At 49.6% G+C, this 21,293-nt stretch overlaps 1 protein-coding gene across 1 annotated transcript in view; it reads left to right on the top strand.

Moving 5' to 3' along the window:
* Window positions 1-21,293, top strand: part of LOC309413518 (acid-sensing ion channel 2) — a 507,892-nt gene that overhangs the window by 442,362 nt on the left and 44,237 nt on the right. The window contains exon 2 of the mRNA XM_082010670.1: window positions 16,924-17,074. Within this exon, the coding sequence (XP_081866796.1) occupies window positions 16,924-17,074 (151 nt within the window). The remainder of the gene's footprint in view (window positions 1-16,923; window positions 17,075-21,293) is intronic.

The following is a 21,293-nucleotide window of genomic DNA, read 5'->3' as shown; positions in this document are numbered from 1 at the left end:
GCAAAGGAGCTCTGTCCCCGGCATCGCTGGGAGGCTGGGCAGGGACATGCCGGTCTTGCGTGGTGCATCTCAGCCAGTGCCACGCTTCACCCTGGGATCTCCTTCCGAAGCAGATGGTCATGGACCACCAGGGAACCCTCATGGTCCAGCAATAAGTCCAGCCAACAGGACGAGAGCATTTTATAGAGCCCCTAAACCATCCCCGCTCCCACAGCTGACAAGGCAGAGTGTCAAATACAGCTCAGAACCGTTCCTGGGGACCAAAAGACATAATCCTCCAGGCTACTGAAATAAAAGGCTTCACAAAACATACTGCTTTTATGGCATATTGCAGTTTTCTGCATGTCCTGTCTCATGGTGACAGCTCGCTGCTCTGCAAACTGCCACCCTCTCCGTGTCTGCACCGCAGAGGCCGGCATCTGGTGTCCCTTCCGACGTCACCTTCTGCTCCGCTAATGCTCATGGTTGTCGTCTGATGTATTCACTCCAAGTTCAACCCTAGGCGGTTGTTCTCTGCTTGTGCTTTGCTTTTACTTTATTGCATTGTGGCAGAAACTGGCAGCCTGGATCCTTTGGAGCTAAGATCTCTATGCTGTAGACTGGAGTTCTCCTTCATTTTATTTTCCCTTTTTTTAGTCAAAAACGGGTGTTTCATTTTTAAAAAAAAAGCAAAAGAAATTATGGCGAAGCAAACGTTGTTTGAGCCAGGTCTGTGTTGTGTCCCGTGTTAAATTAAATTGCATATGTAATTTCCAGGCGTGGGTCAGTTCAGCTGCTCAGTTGAGATGGGTTTGAAGTTGATGTGTGTTGTGTCCCTAAAGCACGGACTTGCCTACGGTGGTATTGCTGACCCCGTTGGTTTTGGTGATGTAGAAATTGAAAACAGGGTTGCATTTGCTTCTTGAGCCTTCCTTCCTCGATGGTTTCTAGTAAAATCTGAGACGTCCCCGCTGTCCTCAATTTTTTTTCTTCCCTGGGTGGTCACCTTAACACACCTATCTCCTGAGGTGCCCAAACGTCTTGTCTTTTCTTGTCTGGCTTTCTGGGACAAAACCCAACAGCATCCCACGATGGCACAGCCGGCCACTGCACCTCACGTCAGGACCGTCTCTAGGCTCAGCCTTAACTTCTCTCTTTGGCCGTAACAAAATCCATCTCCACGCTGCCACGTCCTGCAGATCGGCAAATAATAATGGAGTAACCCCAACATCAAGCCTACAAGTTCAGGATAGAAATCCATGCTTCACTTCCCTGCTTCCGTTGCAATTTCAGCTCTTTGTGGATTTGGCCACAGCTCATCCCAGCGCATGTCAGGAGGAGAAGGTTGGAGGGATTTGTTTAGTTCTGCTCATTTTCCAGTTCAGATTTGCTTGAGTGGGGTCGGCCGGTTGCCTCTGCAATTTGTAATTTGCTTCTATGCCAAGTCTGTTATTCCATTAACAACAATAAACTTTAAAGCTGTCAGCTCCTGCTTTACTGATAATAAAATACGTTGCGAATAACACATCGTTGCAGGGCAGCCCAGTAGCCCAGGAGCAAAGGGAAATAACCCAATGCGATGACTAACAAAATTAAAAGGTGTGGAGAGAATGATGACCTGAGTTATTACGTTGCTTTACAGAAGCTTTTAGCATTTGAGATAGCTACGGTTGCTCTAACCTTACACTGCTTTGCTTTTAATTGACTAATAATTGCTAGTCCCTGAAGATGGCTGTTGGTAGGGACACGGGGCATTTCCTCACTCATTGAATAGTCAGGGCAGGTCCCATTTTGGTTTCGTTTCTGATAATCCATCTCTGTTCAGCTGCTTTTGGCTCATATTGCTGTAGATGAAGGAAACACTTGTTCTCCTCTCCCTGGAACTGGTCCTTTCCCTCCTCGTCGTTATTTCAGACCTTCTTGGTGAATAGTTCCCACAGCTGCCTTGTGTTTGAGGTATATATCTGTACGCCTCTGTTGGATGTGGAGCAGCCTGTCTCCTAAAGGCACCTAACTGGTGTAGGAACTAAGCCCCTTCCCGGAGGGTATGAGACAGTTTGGCCAAGACCCACTAAGACGTCGGGATCCAGAAAAACCAAGGGGAGTGAGAAGCACGTATTCCCCCGAGATACTCGGCTGTTTGCAATGCCGTACTGCGTCACGCAGCACGGAGGATGCTTGGGTATGTCCCCTTTTGTTGAAACCCAAAATGCTGGGACGTGGGGTTTGTCCGTGATGGAAACCACAGTGGTGGCCAGGCTTGGGGCTACAAGACTTGATGATTTTGCTTCATGAAACCGTGGCTCCAAGCCCAGCCTGGGACCATGGTGGTGGAGCGGTGGGTGCATGGGGATGGTCCCTGCCCCAGGAGTTTGCATCTAGCTCACGTTGGCACATCAATCTCATAGCAGAGTCAATTTGAGCCTTTATTTCTTGCTGGTGTAGATCTAAGCCTCAATAAGGGTGAAGGCCAAAACCAAGTAGGGCAAGCAATCATGGGGAAAATGTCACAAAATGGTCTTCCAGGTTGAGCTGCTACTTTGCCTTTTGACAGCCAAAGCTGAGAAAGGCGAAAGAGCCTTTTTCATCGATGCAGGACCATCTCTGTGCAATGAAATCCTTCTTGCTCTTCCCTCTTAATTTTTTTCATCCACTGACTCTCTTCACTACTTCCTATATTGACTTGGCATCTCGGACAGGTCAGCTGTGAAAGTTGCCGTAATCCAAAATGTGCCAGCTCAGGCTCAGTTAGTTCAGAGCAATATTACCTCCAAGGCTGACTCTGTCTAGCTGACTTGGCTGGGAACAAGTAGCTGCAAAAGCCTTCGACAGAGCGTGTGAGGCTTTCCAGGATCTGGCGATGCTTTTAAGAAGTCACCAGGGAGACATGAAAGCGCAGAGAGCTTCCAGAAATTCTTCTGTATTTCTGACTTCATTGCGAAGGATGGCGGTGGCGAGACCGTGTCCGCTCGCCCATGGCCGAGGGACTGCTCGGGGCAGCTGCAGGGTAGCAAATTGGGGGGAAAAAAAGGAAAACTGACTGTATGAAAAACACAGGGCCCTGATGAAGCTGTCATGTACTTCCCTGGCGAGGCTAAAACTTCGATGGGGTGTAAGAAGGCTCAGCAGATTACTATGGATATGTGGAGTTAAAACAAAGAATGGTCTTGGAAGGAAAAAAGAAAAGTCATTTGTGGTAGAAGCTGCTCCAGTGAGGAATGCTCCATCCCCCTCTGCCAGAGCACCCGAGGGGAGGTTTTGGGGCCGGGGGCTCCTGGGTTTAGCCGCTTCGCTGATGCTCATTTTTTTAATTTCCTCTTGTTTCTCCGGCCTGTCGCGACAGACTGCGTGCCCCCAGAGACTTACTTGGATTTACTTTGCCAATAGCGGGATGTTCATAAAAGCTTTTCTCTTGAAGTTGCACTTTAATAGTTTCCTATTGTTTCCCCAGGGATAATTCTCCATCGATGTTGTTTAATGAATCACTCTGGCTTTTGGGTCAGGCAGCAGCTCTTCACTTCCACGTGCCACGTCCCTTGGAGCCCTCCTTTCAAACACAGCCCATTTTGGCTGCAAAAAGAGTTTCTGCTGCAGCCGAGCATCGCTCCCCGTTGGCACGCGCCGCTCCTGCAGGCAGGTCCCTCGCTGCGGCAGCTTTGCACCCCCGGCTCCCCGGCCACCGCGATCCCCGCGGCATCCGGACCCTCCGTGGCGTCGCCGAGCCTGCACGGCGTTTGCCCAGCGCAGCCCCGGCAGCTCCCGGCCCCTCGCCCCGGCGCGCTGCCTGCGGGATGCTGCCGTGCACCGGCTCGTCCTTTTCCTGCACAGGGATTGCACGGCTCAACCTAAAATCCCCTTTTATAGGTAGGTTTGGTGTCAAAATCTCGCTGAAGTCCGCTTGAAGGAATTTATGAAGTAAGTCTTTCTTATTGGTGCCGCGAAGCAAATAGAGCTGCGTGCGTTTAGGTGCTGGATGTGCATATCGTCGGGAATAGAAACTGCATCAAATTCCTTGAAATGGAGAGACGGAAAATCTTTATTCAGTGAGCCGCTCGAACGGAGTGCTAAAGACCTGAGCCTTTTAGGAGCTAGTGTAAAATTAATTACAAAATAAAGCCTTTACATTTCTGAACAGCTAGTTTTTACATTTTTAGAGTTGAATTTTGTTCATGATTATTGTAGGCTTACTCCTGCGAAGCGGATCGTAAAATAAGACCAGGGGAAAGTTGTTAAGGGAGTCATGATACCTGTAAGTTCAGGGCCTGTCTGGAGTGAACACGCTGAGGGCTCAGGGATTTTGGTCCTGGGTTTTTTGATAGTGGGTATTTTCTCCTTGAGAAAGTTTTTTCTGGTGCTTTTATTAGTTAGGGGGGCAGGAACCGACGCATGCTGCTTGCATAAGATTTAAAATAAAAGGCAAAAAGAGAACATGTCTAAAGGCATTTTATGTAGTTGCTTTTGGAAGCCTATGCACCGTGCTTTTCGGGTCGTTTACATTTGGATGAGAGGATGCTCCCGCCACTGGTGGCATCTGGGCTTCTTTCAGAGCAACTTTGATGGCTGAACTATGAACTTAATGCTGCAGTAAATGGGAGCGAGGCCAAAACGGGGCTGTCAAGCAGCATCCCAGGGCGCGCCTGAAAATAAAAGTACAGATTTGTTTTGAGTGCAGGTTCTCAACATCTTGCATTATTGCAGTTTCCTGCCGCTGCAGCCACAGCCGGTGGGGGGTTTGTCCGACAAATGCCGTTCCCTCCCAGCACAGGGTTGGCCAGGGCCAACGTGCTTCTGCCCTTATATTAGAAGAAGTCTCTCTATAGGTGCTCGGATACCAAACCGTGTCGTTCGGACGGGGGACGTGTAGTTGGACCACGGATTTGGCATTTGGTGCTGGAAGGGTGTTCGCAGTGTGGGCGAGACCCTCATCTTGGCCTCGGAGCTGGAAGAGGCAGCACGTTTCAGGGGCTGGCAGGTTCTGGCGGAGATAGAGAGAGAGATACATACACACATACTTGGCAAGCTAATTAAAAGGATATTTTTCTACTTTAAAACCATGCTGTGTGCGCTGAACAAACTCATTTCCTTGCCTGGGTTATGAATATCTTCTGAGCTTGTTACGAGCCAGAAGGAACTAAAAGCACTGAAATGGGCCACGTTGGCTCCGTTTTCACGTGTGCTCAGCTCCAGGTACCAGATCTCCGGCTTGAGGGTGCTCCAGAGAGCTGAGGGGTGGTGTGTGTCAAGCAGAAGTTTAATTGCACTTTTTCTTACCTCCCACAGCTTGGAGGGGTCTGTCTCCAGCTCAGGCTGTCAGGTCTGTGTCTCATCAGCACCAAGGAGCAGGCAGCTACCTGGAATATAGAGAGAGAGAGAGAGAGAGTTGCAATATATCTATATCTATATATTTGTTTAATGAATAAAACCTACATCTAGGCTAATCTGGGAAACTACCTTTGCCCGTAAAGAGCCTTGAGTCCCCCTCGAGTGTGAAACATGCTGTAAAAATGTAAAAAAGGAGGTGGCGGATACCTGAGCCCTTTGGTAGCAAGTAAATAGACTTTAGACGGCAGTAGACCATAAACAGGCTCTTTGGAGATCTCTACCAAAAATATCTGAGTGTTGGTTTTAAGGAGGGATGGAGACGAGCTGCCCAGCTCCCTTGTGTGTTTATAATTAACCTGAAATTACCAAGATCTCTCCGAAAGGTTTTGAGTCGAATAAAGAGTTAAGGGTTGAAAAAAAAATCTTGCCTTTGGACTCATTGGGCTTTCATCCATCATCAGTGACGGAGCAGGATTGCCCCAGCCCCAGAGGAGGAACGTAACTGCAGAGGGGATGCTCGTGGCTGGCTGGAGCTTCATGGCTTGTACTAAATACCGAGCGGAAATGCCGATGTGTGCGGCAGAGCCTTTAACACTCCCGGCTCACGGCAGGAGCTGGGGTTTCGCCGGCTGCATCTGGTCCTGGGGCTTCCATGGAGTCATTAGGAGATGGCTCCTAAAACCCCCCGTGTAACTCAAAGCACCGGCCCTGCGCCGCGGGGTTGGGGGTCCCACCGCCTTTCCAGAACGGCGAGGGGCCGTTTGGTGCTGTGGCTGCACAGGTAATAAATAGTGGCTCTAAAATCTCTTGCCAAATCGACTACTTCAGCAGTAATTTAAATTAAAAGGCCAACTGAGGTTAATCCTTTAGCCAAAGGATTGCTTACAGAGTGCCTGCGCTGGTCTGGCTGCAGAGGCTGTGGATCGGGTACTTGTGTGAGGTTTGGGAATACAGAATGTGAAATAATTTAGTTGTTGCATTTTTTTTTCTTTTAATCTCCCCTGGAATATATTCCAGTCCTTTTCATACAGGCTTTATAGGATTGTCTCCAAAAGGCTGTTGTGCATCAAACGTGCTACCTGTATGTTTGCTGTGAAGAGCAGAGCCTGGCCGTTGCTATTTGCCTGATTATATCAGTACATATACTCCGTCGCCCAAATCTGATGCAATCCCACATAGAAAGTTATCAGGAATGATTTATATTAACCCAGCGGGAGTCAAGTGGATTTGCCAAGAGCGTCATCTTTGCCCCGCTGCTGTCGTGGCTGGAGACCTCGCCGCACACGACCTTTGGCGGGGACCGCGATGCTGGGGTGCAGCCCACGCTGGGCTGCGATGCCACAGCCCATGTTCTCCTCCACCGTGAGTCAAAAGTGACTGTAAAATTACCAACATACCACGGCTGGTTTACTGCCACTCGGTTATTTTGAGATCCAGTGTGCCCTGGGTACACGCATGATTTTTTTTTTTTCCCCTGCTTGCTGGTACCAATTTACCCTGTAATCAGAAAGTTCAGTTTGTCGTGTGCTCAGCAGTGATGATGATGCAAAACTGCAGCCGCATCCCTGGGTGTTTGTGGCTGAAACACAAGCCAGAAAAAAGGGCTGGCACTGGCTCCAGCTAAAGGAGGGGAAAAAGCAAAAAGATTTCACTTCCTAGAAATAGTCAACTGCGTGAGAAGCCACTATGGTTACTAATTCTCTTTTTGCAATATATTACACTCTAAATTTCAAGCACGGGATTTTTTTATACCTTGCTATAAGCAAGTGGCTGTGCAGAGCTGTGACGCTCTGCTCCCCTGCATCGTCTTGTGTGGATGGATCCATCCCTGCGAAGTAGATGCTTGGGTGTGATGAGTCCTGCCCATCATCAGCCTTAAGCTTAAAACAAACTTTATCTCAGGTCACATCTATCTGTACCTATATATGTACCTCCATAGGTACCTTCTTCTCCGCTTTGCCCTTCTCCACTGATTGCAGGAGTCTTGGTGGCAGGGTTTGGGTCCACGTTTTACTGTAGGGGCCTGGATTTCGGTGGGATAAAAATCTGCTTTAGCTATTATTCTCAGATTTTCCCTGCAGGAGGGGGACCACTTGCTTTGCAGCTGTCATCGAGTATAATATAGCTCCAGCCGGGGACAGACCTGCCGGCATCTTGCTGTAGGTAACGCTGCTTCGTTCGCTGCCCCTCCGGAGGACGAAATACGGCGTTGCCGTAACGTGTCTGCGTGGGGGGGGCACAGCGGCAAAGCGCGCCGGCGCCGGGTGCGCTCAGTCCAGCAGCGAGCGCAGCGGTGGCTCCGGGCCCCGCTTGCCCCGTGAGCGCAGCAGCCACCTCCTGCGAGCCGACGCTTGGAGATCATCTCGCTCTGCGAGGCAGCGGTTGCGTGGGTGGCATCTCCAAAGCGACAGCGCTTTAGCCGGTTACAGGCCTGATTCAGCCCCCTCCCATCTGGAGCCGAACCCCGCTGTCTGCGTTCGGCGCGGGGTGGTACGAGTATGGCTACGATGTCTGCGCTCCTCATGTTACCGTAATTTCCGAGCGCCTCGCAGGCGTGAATGCGGGTGTCCTCACACACTCCTGTGCGGTCAAACATGGCCGATGCCCCTGTTTTACCTACCCGCAGGCTGCGTTTTCCCGCAGGAGGTGAGAAAGACGCGGGCTGCCTGTCCTGCCTGCTCCACACGCCCAAAGGGAGACCTCGAGATGAGACTCGCGGCCACGCTGACGGCACGTGCGTGAATGGCGGGGCACGGTTGTGCCTGCACGAGTGCTGGGGAATTGCTTGGCGTGCACGAGCAGCGGGGAGCAGCTTTGCTTGCTGGGGTCTTCTGCAGCGGGGAGCAGCGGGGCGTTGCTGGAGGCCGGTGTGCAGCCAGCGGGTGCAAGAAGAAACACATCATGCGTACAGCCAGCCCAGCGCTGGCTCTTCCGAACCGTGTAGCCATCACCAGAAAGTCAAAAAGAGCACTTCGTGCTAACTTTTGTGCGTCTTTAACTGAAGTGCCTGGGAGTGCATTATGGAAATATCTTTCTCAGTTGACTGTAGAGAGAATTTAAGAGCCTAAATGGTGGTGCTCTGAATTATGGCTTGATTATATGCCAGCAAAAACCTGCAGTGCAAATCCCTTGGTGTGCAAGAGGCATAAAACCATCACCCAACCATATGGCCGTGGCCGTTCCCACTGGCCACGGTGGCCAGGCTGGTCCTGTGCTGGGTGGGGACAGGCTTTGCTTTTTCTTGTGCCCCAGATATTTCACTTCAGGCAGGAGTTGTAACACTCAGGGCTGGCAGCAGTAAAATCCTCCCAGGGTTTTAAGCTTTGCTGACTACAGAGAAATGCTGTTTTCTGTACGACGTTTAGTACTTGTCTCCTCTGCGTAAGGACGAGAGAACGGTTGCTGCTTTTCCTTCGGAAGAGGCATGAGATGAAGTTGTCCCGCTGGGAGTATTTGGAGCTGTTTGTCCTTGTTGTAAGGCTGACGCCTCCCTCCTGCACCGGCTCTATGGAAAAGCTAGGCTTTCTAGTCAGGGAATGGGCTAAAAACATTCCAGACATGAGAAGAATTTGACAGCGAGGAGCAAACGCTTCTGGTGTTGGCTGGGGAGGAACCGTTGTGCAGGTTCTCAGTATCTCGGGAGGGTTGTGGCGGGGCTGAAGGCCAGGGCTGAGGAGTTTCCAGCCAGTCTCACCCTGGATGACTGGACAGACCAGCTCACGAGCATTTCCCCATCCCTCCTTTGGCTTTCAGGTGCTGCTTGATGCTTTTAAGGTGCACCGGAGTTCTGAAGGAGGTCAGTCAGCATTTTCTGGAGAAGTCATTTGGTATGTGCTGTCCTTCCTTCCTGTCCTTCCTTCCCCCTGGAGGGATTTGGGTTTGACACTGACATTTCAAGTCCAAATGTTCTGTTCACCCGCTTTGCTAAGACTCCATAGCACCACGCTCGCGAGGTGCTCTTGGCAGGGCCATCCCGCGGTATTGCCGTTGTCGGTCCCAGAGCCGCCGCTGGGCTGGAGACAGAGCTGTGCTGCCACGCGTAGGGAGTTCGGCAAGGGTAATGAAGAACAATTCATTAAGTGGATCAGTGGGGAGAGGTTAGGAAGACAGATTGTAATTATTATCCAAATGAATCCTGGCCTTCAAGCCGTATGCTGGCACCTGTTAAAAGGCTCCGGGGCTCCTGCTGCCGAGACGTGCAGAGCTCATCCACGGGTTGCTGCTGGTGGAGGGACAGCCTTGGTGGTCACGAAGGAGGAATGCAATACAGCGTCACCCGCCTTCTTCCTCTTTCCACACCATCTGCTGCTTCCTGAGGGCATTGTCCAGGTTTTTGTCTTGTCTGACCTCGTTCAACCCGAGTCTGATGATATCATGGTCCCAGCCTGACGTGTCTCGGGCCGTTGCCCTCATTTCACCTGCTTACGGTGCATGTTCGTACACGCAAAGTGGCCTCATACTTGGTCTGAGGCGTTGATTTTCATAAGATGAGAAACTTTTTGATAAAAAACCTCACCCTCTCCCCCCAAAATAAACAAAACCAGTAAAGAGCAGAGGATGGTGTTCTGCATCGGGTTGCTGAAGGACCGGTGGATGGTGTTCTGCAAACCGAGTCTTGGAAATTAAGATGTTCATGGGTTAATTTGTGTTGGTGTGGGAGATGAACCTTTGTGGGAGCGTGCAGGTACTGTTTCCTACGACTAGCAAATTACAGTCCGGTGGGACAGAGCTCCTGTCGCATCGTTCCGCATCGCTTTGCTATGTGTGGAAGTAATTAGGGCTTGACGGGGACCAGAGAGAGGGTAGCAGTTTTCCTAGTATATGGACCAACATAATTCTCAAATATTTGGAGCTTCACCATTATAGTTTATTCATTTGCTGCCAGAATATTAGTGCTATATTTCTTTTTAAATATCCACTCAACCAGTGCTAAATTGCAGTGATCGCTGTGGAGATGATTTATGCCGGCTATAAGGACCCTCCATAAGCACTCACCATTCAAACAAATGCTTGCACCAATATGCCATTACGGGGAGTGGCTGATGGCACAAATAAGAAGAAAAGGGCAGTATCTCTTGGTGAATTAAATGTACTGGCCTGGCGTGCCTCTGTGTTAGTGCTGCTGGAGTTCAACTGTTCTCGAAGGGTAGGGTGTAGAGGTATGAATTGTGATCTGCTTGGCGATGTTTAATGCCATCCTATCAAATAACCAAATTAGAAAAAGAGTTGGTCCTGTCCAGTGGCAAAAACTGGTTTTTAAGGAGGAGGTCGATGTGCTAGGAGCATTAAGCGTTATGTAGCAGGTTGTCACAGCAGTAGACTATTACATTTGGGATGTTGACCACTGCTAGTTTGCAAAAGAAATGACATGAATGCCAGCACAAGACTATCTTAGCCTCAGGCGGCACCTGGGACCTCGATAACTTCTTATTTAAAACCAGCAGTCTTGTGTAAAACCAGAGCTGCCATTCCCACTGTTCCCATCCAGCCGTGCGATGGCAGTGCCTGGGGGCGTGTGGGCAACCGTCGCACTAGTCCCGAGGAGGCTTCGCCTCCTTCGAGTCGCTCCACGAGCCCCGCTGGGATACCTCGGCCTCAGAGGCCGAAAGGGAAAACCTCTCCTCGTAAACACGTCTCTGACAACCGTCATGGCTCTGCTTTCCGGAGCTCCATCCCTATTACTCTTCTCTGTTGCGAGATTAAACCCGACACCGTGAAGGAGGGATAACATTTTGCTTGTCTGACGTGCTTCTGTGCCAGGTTTCCGATAACACAAAACAAACACGGATTTAAGGGGAAATCCATGGCTACCCTGTGAGGGGGAGAAGATACCAAATTATGTCATCTATATGTGTTTCCCCTCCCGGTTTATGTTAATGTTTGAAAGAGCCGTGCCTTGCCTTACAGTCTCTTGAGGCTGACCGACCAAATCGCCTTTTGAATACGCGCGACTGTGAGTGTTTTGTGTTTCCCCAGTGTTTTTGTAGGACTAAGGTACATAATCCCCTCCGATGAAGACGATGCCCTAAAGGCTGGTTGGGCTTGCGTCCCGCTCTGCGTGGGACAGGGACGCAATTCCCTCCTTCCTCTGCTCTTCTGTTTGGACGGGGGGTGATGTCCTTTTTGCCCATTAGTGTGAGTTCCCTCCTTACCAAGCTGTCATTGCAGGCTTGTTCTCCTTCGGGAAGAGATCTCCTTTGGGAAGAGATCCCCTTGGGATTTGATGCCTCGGAGACCGGTTTATTGTAGGCATCTGTTGCGATTTGCTCTTCGCAGCCATCATTTCATTTTAAATAATGTACTGCTACCTCCTGCCAGGGTGTCGACAAATGGGCCATCGTGACGCGCTTGCATGGAGCCAGCCGGACCTCGTGAAATAATGACATGGCTCGATGCCACCGTCAGCTCAGCAGGTACCGCGGGAGAGCTGGTAGCTGTGGGAATGTATCACTGTGCCAAAAACTCAGAAATAAGGTCGTCTTTCTTCCTAAACGGGATTTTTTCCCATCATCTCATGTGCGTTCCTGCCCAAACCCATCTCCGTTCTCCCCAGGCCCTTTCAGCTTCATGGTCCCCTTCTCCCGGACCTGTCTGGAAAGTCCCTTCGTTTCCCTCATTGCTCTGTTGTCTGTGGTGCCGTTGGACTTGGTAGGATATGTGTCTCTGAACCTCTGTGTACCGCAATTGTGGCGAAAACGATCGTGAAGGGTGCCAATTTGCTCTCTTTTCGATGGTTAGTACCTTAATCTGACAACTCATGTCTTGCCTTGTCAGTGAGCCCTAGCCTGCGTCTTTGGATTTAGAAAAGTAATTTACAGACGTCAAATTACTTGCTTTTACCATCATTTTGCGCCGTATTGAAAGGATAATTTATCAGCAGATATGCTTGTCTTGCGTATGCTGGTTATGAACTGTGAAATGCCTTTTTCTCTGTTACTCTGGTCAGGCTTGTTTGCATTTTGAATATCAGTCTTTTTTGCCCTATTGGTTTGACACACAGCAGGATATACACTGGTGTCTCGGAGCTTTTGACGGTGGTGACTTCTGTTTTGTACATGGAGTCTGTTTGAGACATCCATGCTCTGCTTTTTAATTTCACAGGAGACACATTTTTCCCTTTACATGCTAAAGAAGGGCTCGTTGTGTCACTCAAATACTGTTTCACAGATTTTTGAACGTGTTTACCTTCGTACTTAAATGGGGATTTTCAGAGGAGCTGTCAAAAGCAAAAAGTGATCCATGAAAGAAAAAAAAAAAGGTATTTTTATAGACTATTCTCAAGGTATATGTTTGTATTTTTGTTTCGGGCTTGTGCTGGACCTTCTTTTTATCGCAAGTTAAAACATTGCTAACAGCAAGGAGTGCTGTTTTCCCCTAAGACAAATAAACTAAGGTTAAATCATTCTGCTTTGCTTTGTATTTACTGTCTTGGGTGTATCACGGCAGTTAGTATATACTGATGTTGCCTGTTCCAAATAGCTCGATCTTTTTATCCTGATGATCTGAAAACGCTCTGAATCCTTCCCTGTTATCAGGGAGCCCAAAAGAGCCTGAAACCAAGAGAATCCCCTGAAAAAAAGTTACATCTTCCCAAATAATCATCCGTAGCAAAGGTGAGAAGGTGAGGAACACCGCAGCCCTGTTTGATGTGAGTTGAAATGAATGCATACGGATTTTTGAACTTGGCAATGTCTTTTTAAATGCTGTTATAAAGAGCCTTTTATAGCTTCTTAGGGAAAGATGGAAAACCTTGTGGTTGAGGGCCTCAAGAGAGGTACCTGTGGTTGCCCTGTGCTCTGCCGCCACGGTTGGGCATTGACCACTGTGGCTAAGCCCCGCTGTGCACGGCTCAGCTATGTGCAGGGAAGCTTTATGTACAGGGATGCCATATATATATGGCATTTATATATGGTTTGGTCCATATAGGCATGTACTGCGCAGGGTTTCTCCCAGCAGAGGAGGTGGAAGGAACCCGCCCTGGGTTTGAGGGAGAAGGTAGCCAGCAGCAAGGCACAGGCATCCCACGGGAGCTGTGCTATGGAGGAAGAATGAACCCCGTGGGGCTCTCGTTAGTGCCCACTGGCTCTCCCCCGTTCCCTCCTAAGCACGGCTGTTGGCCTCAAAGCCTTCATGGCTGCGAAACCGAGCTGAGCTTAAACACCACGTCCGTGCTCAGAAAGGTGCTTGCTCCATGCAGCGTCGGTGGAGAGCAGGATGGATGGGATGTGTTCTCTGGGATAGAGGCGGTGCGTAGGGGTGATGCGGCTGTTACGTGTGGCACGTTGCACATAGTAGGGTGGTGACTGCTGGGGCTGCAGTGCAGGAGCTACTACGAGGTCTTCTAGGGAGCTTCTTCAGGGGCTTCTGGGGAGGTCTCTAGCTGCAGTGAGCAGGGTGACTTTCTTCCCTTCCTTTCCTTCTTCCTTTCCCATTTTTTTTTGTCCTTCTTTGTTTGTTTGATGTATTTGTGACTCCTTTCTGCTGGGGAGCAGGACTAAGCCTATAGCAGAAGATTGCCTGAAGGCATCCCCGGCCACTGCTTGAGCATTAACACCGCTCATGACTCACGGCTGCCTTTCCCATAGGGTCCCTGCGAGCAACCTTGTCTTGCAGAGAAATGCTTTAATTTCTTCCTCCTCAGTTTATTCTCTTGGATTTTCAGTTCTCTGTGCTTTCAGGCCTGGGTCCTCGTAGCCCTGGTGGTGCTCTGCCAGTGAAGGCTGCTGCAGGTGAGCAGTGGGAGCAGCGTGCAGCTGGCTCAAACCCCGAGTGGAGGCATCTACATGGGGTTTAGCTGGATCAGGAGTGTGCTTTGGGAGCGAATCTCCCAACTGTCCCCACTTACTGTGCTTGAGTTTGCATTGAGGAGCTGTCTTGGACCACTTGGGCACAAGTCCTTGTGGATGAAGCTTAGTGGGAAGATGTGCTCCAGCCCCTACGGACACCCAGTCATGAAACTGGGGTCAAGCTGGTCCGAAAGAATAAAAAGCCCTGAGTCAGGTCTAGCTGGTTCTCCTCCCCGGCTCTTTTGCTCTGTAGGTCTTCTCCAGGTCCATGCTGTTTGCCGATGGATCCCTTGTTGGTCTCCTCTTGAGCACTGGTTCTTTGCTTAACCACTGAGCCTGGTGGTGACCCTACCCCAAAGTTTTCATGCTAGTTGCTAGCTCTGGGTGCTTCAGTAAAGATGCCCGATTCCTCGTTAGGACAAGCGTTCGTGTTCTCCATCGTATCACAGCCATGGCTCTGGTGTGGTATTTGGCTGTACAACGCCATAAATCTCTGCCGGCTTTGCAGACATGAAAGGGTGGATACGCACCAGGAGCCTTGACGAGGATCTGTGCTTGCTGGTGGCCCTGTCAATGATCTGGACGAGGGGATCGATGTAGCAGATGGGTTTAAGCTGTGTCTCAGATGGTCCCCAGGGCTTGCTGCTGCTCAGGAGCAGATGTGAGGCTGGGAAGCAGTTGCATTTCTTCCACACCCATGTCAACACATCCCGGGTTGTGTGTGGCTGGCTGGGCAGGTTTCCCGTCTTCTCCTGCTGTGCAAGAGAAACATCTGCCAAGGCCATGGCAGATGAGCTCTTGGCCATGGCCATGACTGTCACTTGCTGAGGGTGGAGTGGAGGGGATGGAGGAACATCCTCACGTCACCATTTGATTTCTTTCTGGGATTGGGGTCCCAGCCATGCGGCTGAAGCGAGCCTCAGGCCCCTGGCACTATAGATCTTGTTTGTTGGATAAACATGCCCTAACTGGAGGTTTTACACTTAAATTTTTACAGCTGCAAAGGGCCGTATAAAAAACCCCGTAACATTGCCTGGATTTATTTGGCTAAAAACTGCACCGGGAACATCAGCATCTAAATCCTTATTCAGCGTTTACATTGTGCTGTTGCTCTTGATCTAAGCTTGCTTGTGTTCCTGTGATTTTCACTAATGCAGGTTTTCTTCTTGCTATATTTTAAACTATCCTAATTAGAAGTTTCTGAGTTCTGCCTTCAAAACCTATCTGGGAAAACCCATCTACGGGGCACTGGCTGCTAACACAGGTTGTTCAGCTTATCTTTCCAGCTTGAATGGTTTAATAGGTCAGTTGAGTATTAAAATGGGATTTTCACGTGTAGATAAAGTCTTTTTTAAAGTGCATATTTTTTTCCCTGCAAATGCTTCATATTCTCTCCATCCTTTTTGCTCCGATTGGAGGTTTTAAACTCAAATATGATTTCGTATTTCTCTTATTTAACCTGCTTCCCTGATGTTGTGATTATAAGGCATATGTCAATATTTGAGGGGAATAAATTGCTGATGACTCCAGCTTCTGTTTAGTTTTATGAATCATCTTGGGGTCGAATCACCTCAGGAACTGCGTTAGCGACTTGTGATTTCTGATGGGACTGCAGCCAGCATGCCGCTTGGTGTTGGGCTCCCTTCGCTCTGAATATTCATTGCCGGTGTTTGCCGGTCACTTACTGATTGTAAAACCCCAACTTTCTGGAGCTGTGAAGCAGAAGAGCGACTCAGAGACGACTCGTGCTCCCCGTTTCATGCTGGTGTTTGTCAGAAGTCACCACCCGCGATGGCTGAGGGATTTCTAAATGGTTGTGAGCCATTTTATCCTCTTCTAGTGAAGGAAGAAGTTCTGCCCATCTGCATGTCCCCCGGTCTGTCAGTGCAAGGCATAGGAGGGACTTGTTGTGTCTTAAACTTTGGTTTTCCTTACGTTCTCCCACTTTGGGGGAAGGCTGAGCGCAGGACCAGTCGACGCCCAAGACCGTCAGTGCCACCACAGTCAAAGATGTCTCATCTCTGCTGCCCCACCAAGAGCCACCCCACTTGGAAAGCCATGTCTGCCCCACTTGGAAAGCCATGTCCACGCTGCTTTGCAGAGCTGCCGGTGGCCTGGCAGCCCCCACCTGGGATTTGCCCACAGTTTCTTTCAAGAGCCCAGCCCAAAGGAGTCTAAAGAAGAGCAAAAGTGATGGAGGAAATCTTTCCTCATTTGCCCAAGTGTTTTTACTCTCATGTATTTGCCAGGGGAGTGGTAGAGCAAGGAATTAATGGGATATTGCAATTTTTTAGTGTCGGGGGAGCACAGGCATCATTCACATTGCTCCCTTTGGGTGGAAATCAGGAGGCAGGAGCCGTGCCTACAGGCTTTGGTATTTGGCAGCTGGTTGAGCATGGAGTAAGCGTGGGCTTCAGTGCTGGCATTTCCATCCTTCGGGGACGAGCCCCCCTCTTGGTCTGCAGCCATGAGCACGCAGTGGCGATGGGCTGAGGCACCTCGCGCAAAACTGGGGAATTGCATCACGCTTTCGTACAAGCTGAAACACAGTGTGTATGTGTGTTTTTTGAAGAGTTAACACGATGTGACTTGGGCAAACTGCTGGAGACATTTGTTCGCTGCTCTAAAATGGCTTTCCCTTCCTCTTTTCCGTCTTTTATTTTCTGTAAGAAGAACACAATATGCTAAATGATTAAACCAGACTAGATTTATATGCAGACATTTCCCTTCGAGCTGCAGCGCGTGGCTGTTTCTCATCCCTCTGCCCGCCTTTGGGTGGGAAGAGGCGTTTATCATATGGGAAATATTATATTATTTCTCTCTTCTCTCCTCGCAGGTGTTTACAAAATATGGGAAATGCTACATGTTTAACTCAGGAGAAGAAGGACGGCCTCTTCTTACCACGGTTAAGGGTGGGACAGGCAACGGACTGGAAATCATGCTAGACATACAGCAGGATGAGTACTTGCCAATATGGGGAGAGACAGGTAAGACCTTCTTTTTCCTCTGGCAAACATGGTCGTTTTTTTGAAAGACCGTCCCGTCCCGTCCCGTCCCGTCCCGTCCCGTCCCATCCCATCCCATCCCATCCCATCCCATCCCATCCCATCCTCCCCAGCCAATGTCTAAACCTAATAGCTCCTGAAAGCAAGAGGAGCCCAGTCTGTATGGAAACGAGTTGCTTTTCTTGTCGGTGTCTGCGGCTGCCGCTTGGGACCAGCATGTCTGTAGTGCGGAGAGGGCTGGACTTGGGTGTCTCGGCACCAGCAGTTGGGACACCAAACAGGAGTGTCATCGCCTGTCCTGGGGTGGGAGTGGGCACTTCTGGGTGACAAGAGGTGTGGTGTCACCTTCAGATGCTCCAGCACGTCCCTCTTCCCTAGAAAGGCATTTTTGGGAGGCTACGTTTGAGGTGAACCTCCGTGTTTTCCTTCTCCTTGAAATTCAGGGCCGTTCATTGCCCTAATCTCTGTCTTTGCATGGGCTAGTGCTGGCTGGGTGGCCCAAGGGCTGGGCTCGCTGCACTCGGAGTGTTTGGGATGGGTAGTGTCTCCCCTGACAAACCCAGCCGGGTCGGGCACCTTCTGAAGAGCTGACGTGCTGCACTGCGGCCCTCTCGCCCTGGCACAGAGCAGGGCGGCAGGTGCTGGCCAGAAACGCCGGGGCCGCGCGCTGCCTCGCGGGGCTCGCGGGCTGGAGGGGACGTGGAAACGCTGCCTTCTGCAAGCGTGGCTCGGCAGCTCCCGGCGGCCCCGCCGAGCTGCCACGGCGGGAGTTGCCGGCAACAGCGGAGCCAATTTCTTTAATGACCTCTGCTGCAAAAAGAGCGGGTAGGAGGCTGGGCTCTGGAGGAGGGGTGGCATGGGCAGGGCACGGCATGGTGACAAGTGCCACCAAAGCCACCCATTTAGAGCAAGCCATATCAGTTCTTCAGCAGTGGCAGCTGCAGTTTTCATGAGCCCATGTTGACATTTTAAACAAAACATCCAAAAAAATGTTGGAAGAGTTGCCAGCCACTGTTTCTCTGGCAGTTGCAAGGCAGAGCATTGTGGTGGGAGTTTTTCAGCGTAAGATTGTCTGTGTTTATTTTTGGCTAACAGGGAAGGGAGAGGAGCAAATATCACTTAAAGAGTTTCGTGACGCCGTCGCTCCGTCGTCCTGTACAGATGAGCCCCTTTGAGCCCCTTTGAAACTTCCGCTCAATAGCAAAGAGGAGAGTTGGTTGCATTCATTCAGAACTTAAAATTTATTTGTGTGGTGTTTGATTCTTATGATTTAGACAGATTCCCACAGTCCCGTCAATCATTTAAAATTGCACGGGCTTTTTGGAAGGCTCTCGCTATAGTTTTTAGCTCGTACTCGAAGGCGGCCTGATCTGGCCTGGGTGAGGGGGAGGAGATGGTGATTTGAAATAATCATTTCTGACTTGTTGAATTTGTTCAAAGTCTTGTCCTTTAAAAGCCAAAACAGGTTCACAGCACAGAGGGGGAAGATGACGTGCGTTTTCCCCCTCTGATGCTTTATCGCTTACAGGCTGCCCTTGAGGGAGCCGTGGGGGCAGGAAACCTCCACACTGACATTTTGGGGATGTAGCAGGCTTGGACACCACACGGCAAGCTCTCTGTGTTCAACCTCATTGGGTTTTGGACCCATCTGAAGTTCCCCCCATGGAGAGACTGACCTCGTGTCACACCCTCCTTGCTTTAGGCTTGCTTTTTGGAGCTGCCTTTTGGAGACCCGTCCAGAAATGCTCTTCCTTTAGAGCGGTGCTTTTCTATCGCTGTGACGCCGGGAAAGGCGGATCAGGGTCGGCTGCGTAAACCAGACTCTCGTTACACAGGAGACAAAAAAAAAAAAAAAGAAAGAGGCAAGTGGAGAAGTAAGCTGGGAGGACAAAAAACGAGGGAGGAGGGTCAGCCAGGTCTTGCTCTTGCCATCTTGCAGGGAGTCCAGACAGGAGAGCCCGTGGCGGTGGGGAGGAGGTTTCCAGTCTGGTACCTCCGTGTCTGGGAGCATTGCTGTCGGCCAGAGGTTAGGTGGGGTAGCAGCTTCTGCTCTGGTCGCTCTCTTCAGACACAACTTTCAAGCCCTGCATGTGGCAGAGGTGCTTGAAACCTGGCCATGGCCATGAAACCTGAGGGGGAAGAAAAACAACCCCAAGTGCATTCTTTTTTTTTTTCAAGAATCTGGTGGCGTTTAGGGTCATTTGAGTCCAGACTTCACTTTTGCCCACATGTGGAAAGGAGCAATGTACCTTTTTGATTTTCAAGATGCCCCTGATGATGTCCTGCCCCCCGCCATGACCTCACCACTGCCAATCTCATGTGTATTTAACTTAAATTTGTACTCAGCTAAAGATTAGGGGCATATGGAGGGATTCTCATGTCCCTACAGCCGAATTGGTGTTATGGAGCTGGATTGAGCTGGGATAGTTGTAAAGGTCTCTACCTGACCATGAAATGCTATAACATCGAAGGCAAAACTATGTAAATAGGGCCCTTGATTTGGTTAAATGGTGTAGGAGAAGCTCCTGGAGTTGTTGCAAGCCACGTTCTTACAGGTCCAGGTAGAACTGGTTACTTGACTTTGAAGCTCATAAAACATTCATCTTTGCCTTTCAAGAAGGGACTTTTTTATCCTCCACATTCGTACAGCGCCTTGTACAAGCTGCCTTCAATCTTTATTGAGCTCTCTGGACACTACCAGAATAAAAATATTAACTATGGTTAATAGTTGCTGTTCCCATGGAAACACTTAACTCAGCTTTTAGTAGGTAAGTGAAGGAGTTGATGATTTCCAAATATTTGCATAATAATGTAAATGTGTTTGGAATTAAATCTCCTCAGCTGCTACCACTGGGACTGCACAGTCGTGGCTCTCCAATGAAAAGCTTTGTCAAGGGCACGCAGCTCTTAGCAGTGAACTTCAGCCCTTGCTGTGGAGAGGGATGGGGTGGCCATGGGGTGAGATCCTGGCATTGCAGTGCCAAAGCCGCGTGTAGGCATGGGGAGGCCCAGCCATGGGGATACCTCCAGGATGGAAGGAGTTGAGTTTTTAATTCCCAGTGAGTGAATATCTCCATGATAGCCTGAACTGTTCTGTTCACTCCTTATCTTTAACTCTTCAGATATTTCTACAGGCTGGTTTTCCTCTTCCATTTTCTCAGTAGCCATCCTGTGCCCAGCAGCTGCTCTTTTAGTTGCCTCTTAGGCAATGTTTTTTGTGTGGTGGAGTTTTTTGATCTTTTTTCTCTCCAGTTTTCAACTTCCACAGCATCCCTCAGACATGGCTGCTCAAACCATTTCCTTTCCCATTTGGTTGTCCCATGGTAATCCAAGTTTTCCCAGAACTCTCTGGAGTTGTCCCCACGGAGCTGCTGTCTCAGACATGGTGTTACACCCCATGAAAGGCTTCAGAGATGCTGAAGGTGGACCAATCTTCATCACCACAGAGAGGTCTTCACGTGGAAAAATATGCATTTTTGTGGCCCATCGTGGTGGCCTTGGCTCGTGCTTCCTGCAAGGATCTGTCCCATGGAAAACAGCCACCCAGAGAGCCCTCCAGCCCTCAGTTCACTGCCTCTCCATCCCAACCGTGGCTGCGACACCCCGTGGGACCTTTCCTCCTGCAACCCAGGTCCCTCAGACCCCCGTTGGCACCGAGCAGTTGTGGTTCTGTTGTATGCAGGGATGATTTTTATCAATGCCGAGTTCAAACGGTGGCATCTCATTCTGTATTTAGTCCCATAACTGCTTTGCTTTTTGCTGCAAATTTGGAGATGCCATAAAACCGTGTTCTCCTTCAGAACCCCTCATGAAAATAGTTGGCACGTGGACTCAAAAATCCTCATTTTGCTGCTGGCTGCATGCCTCAGGATCTCTGCTTTCTTTTTTAAACTGTTCTTTGCAATTCAAATAAGAAGCAAAGAAGGAAAATATTGGTTCATAGCTTGGGATAGGGCTGCTCCGGGAGCTGCCGTCACCGTGTCACATTGGCATATGCTTTGTAATACAAAAAGTGATTTAATTGTTACTGACTCGGCAAACAAAATGAAGTGTATTGTCATTCTAAAAAGACCTTTACTGAGTATCCATTAATATCTTGAGAAGCTGAAATATCTTGTCTAACAAGTTGCTTGTAATAGAAAAATATACCTTTTGCTTGACTGTCTGCATATGCAAGCCCATTATTTGAACATGTTAAATT

This window comes from Phaethon aethereus (genome assembly GCF_964289735.1).
Source record: "Phaethon aethereus genome assembly, chromosome: 25".
NCBI classification, from domain to species: Eukaryota; Metazoa; Chordata; class Aves; order Phaethontiformes; family Phaethontidae; genus Phaethon; species Phaethon aethereus.
This window is presented reverse-complemented; position numbering and strand designations above follow the sequence as displayed.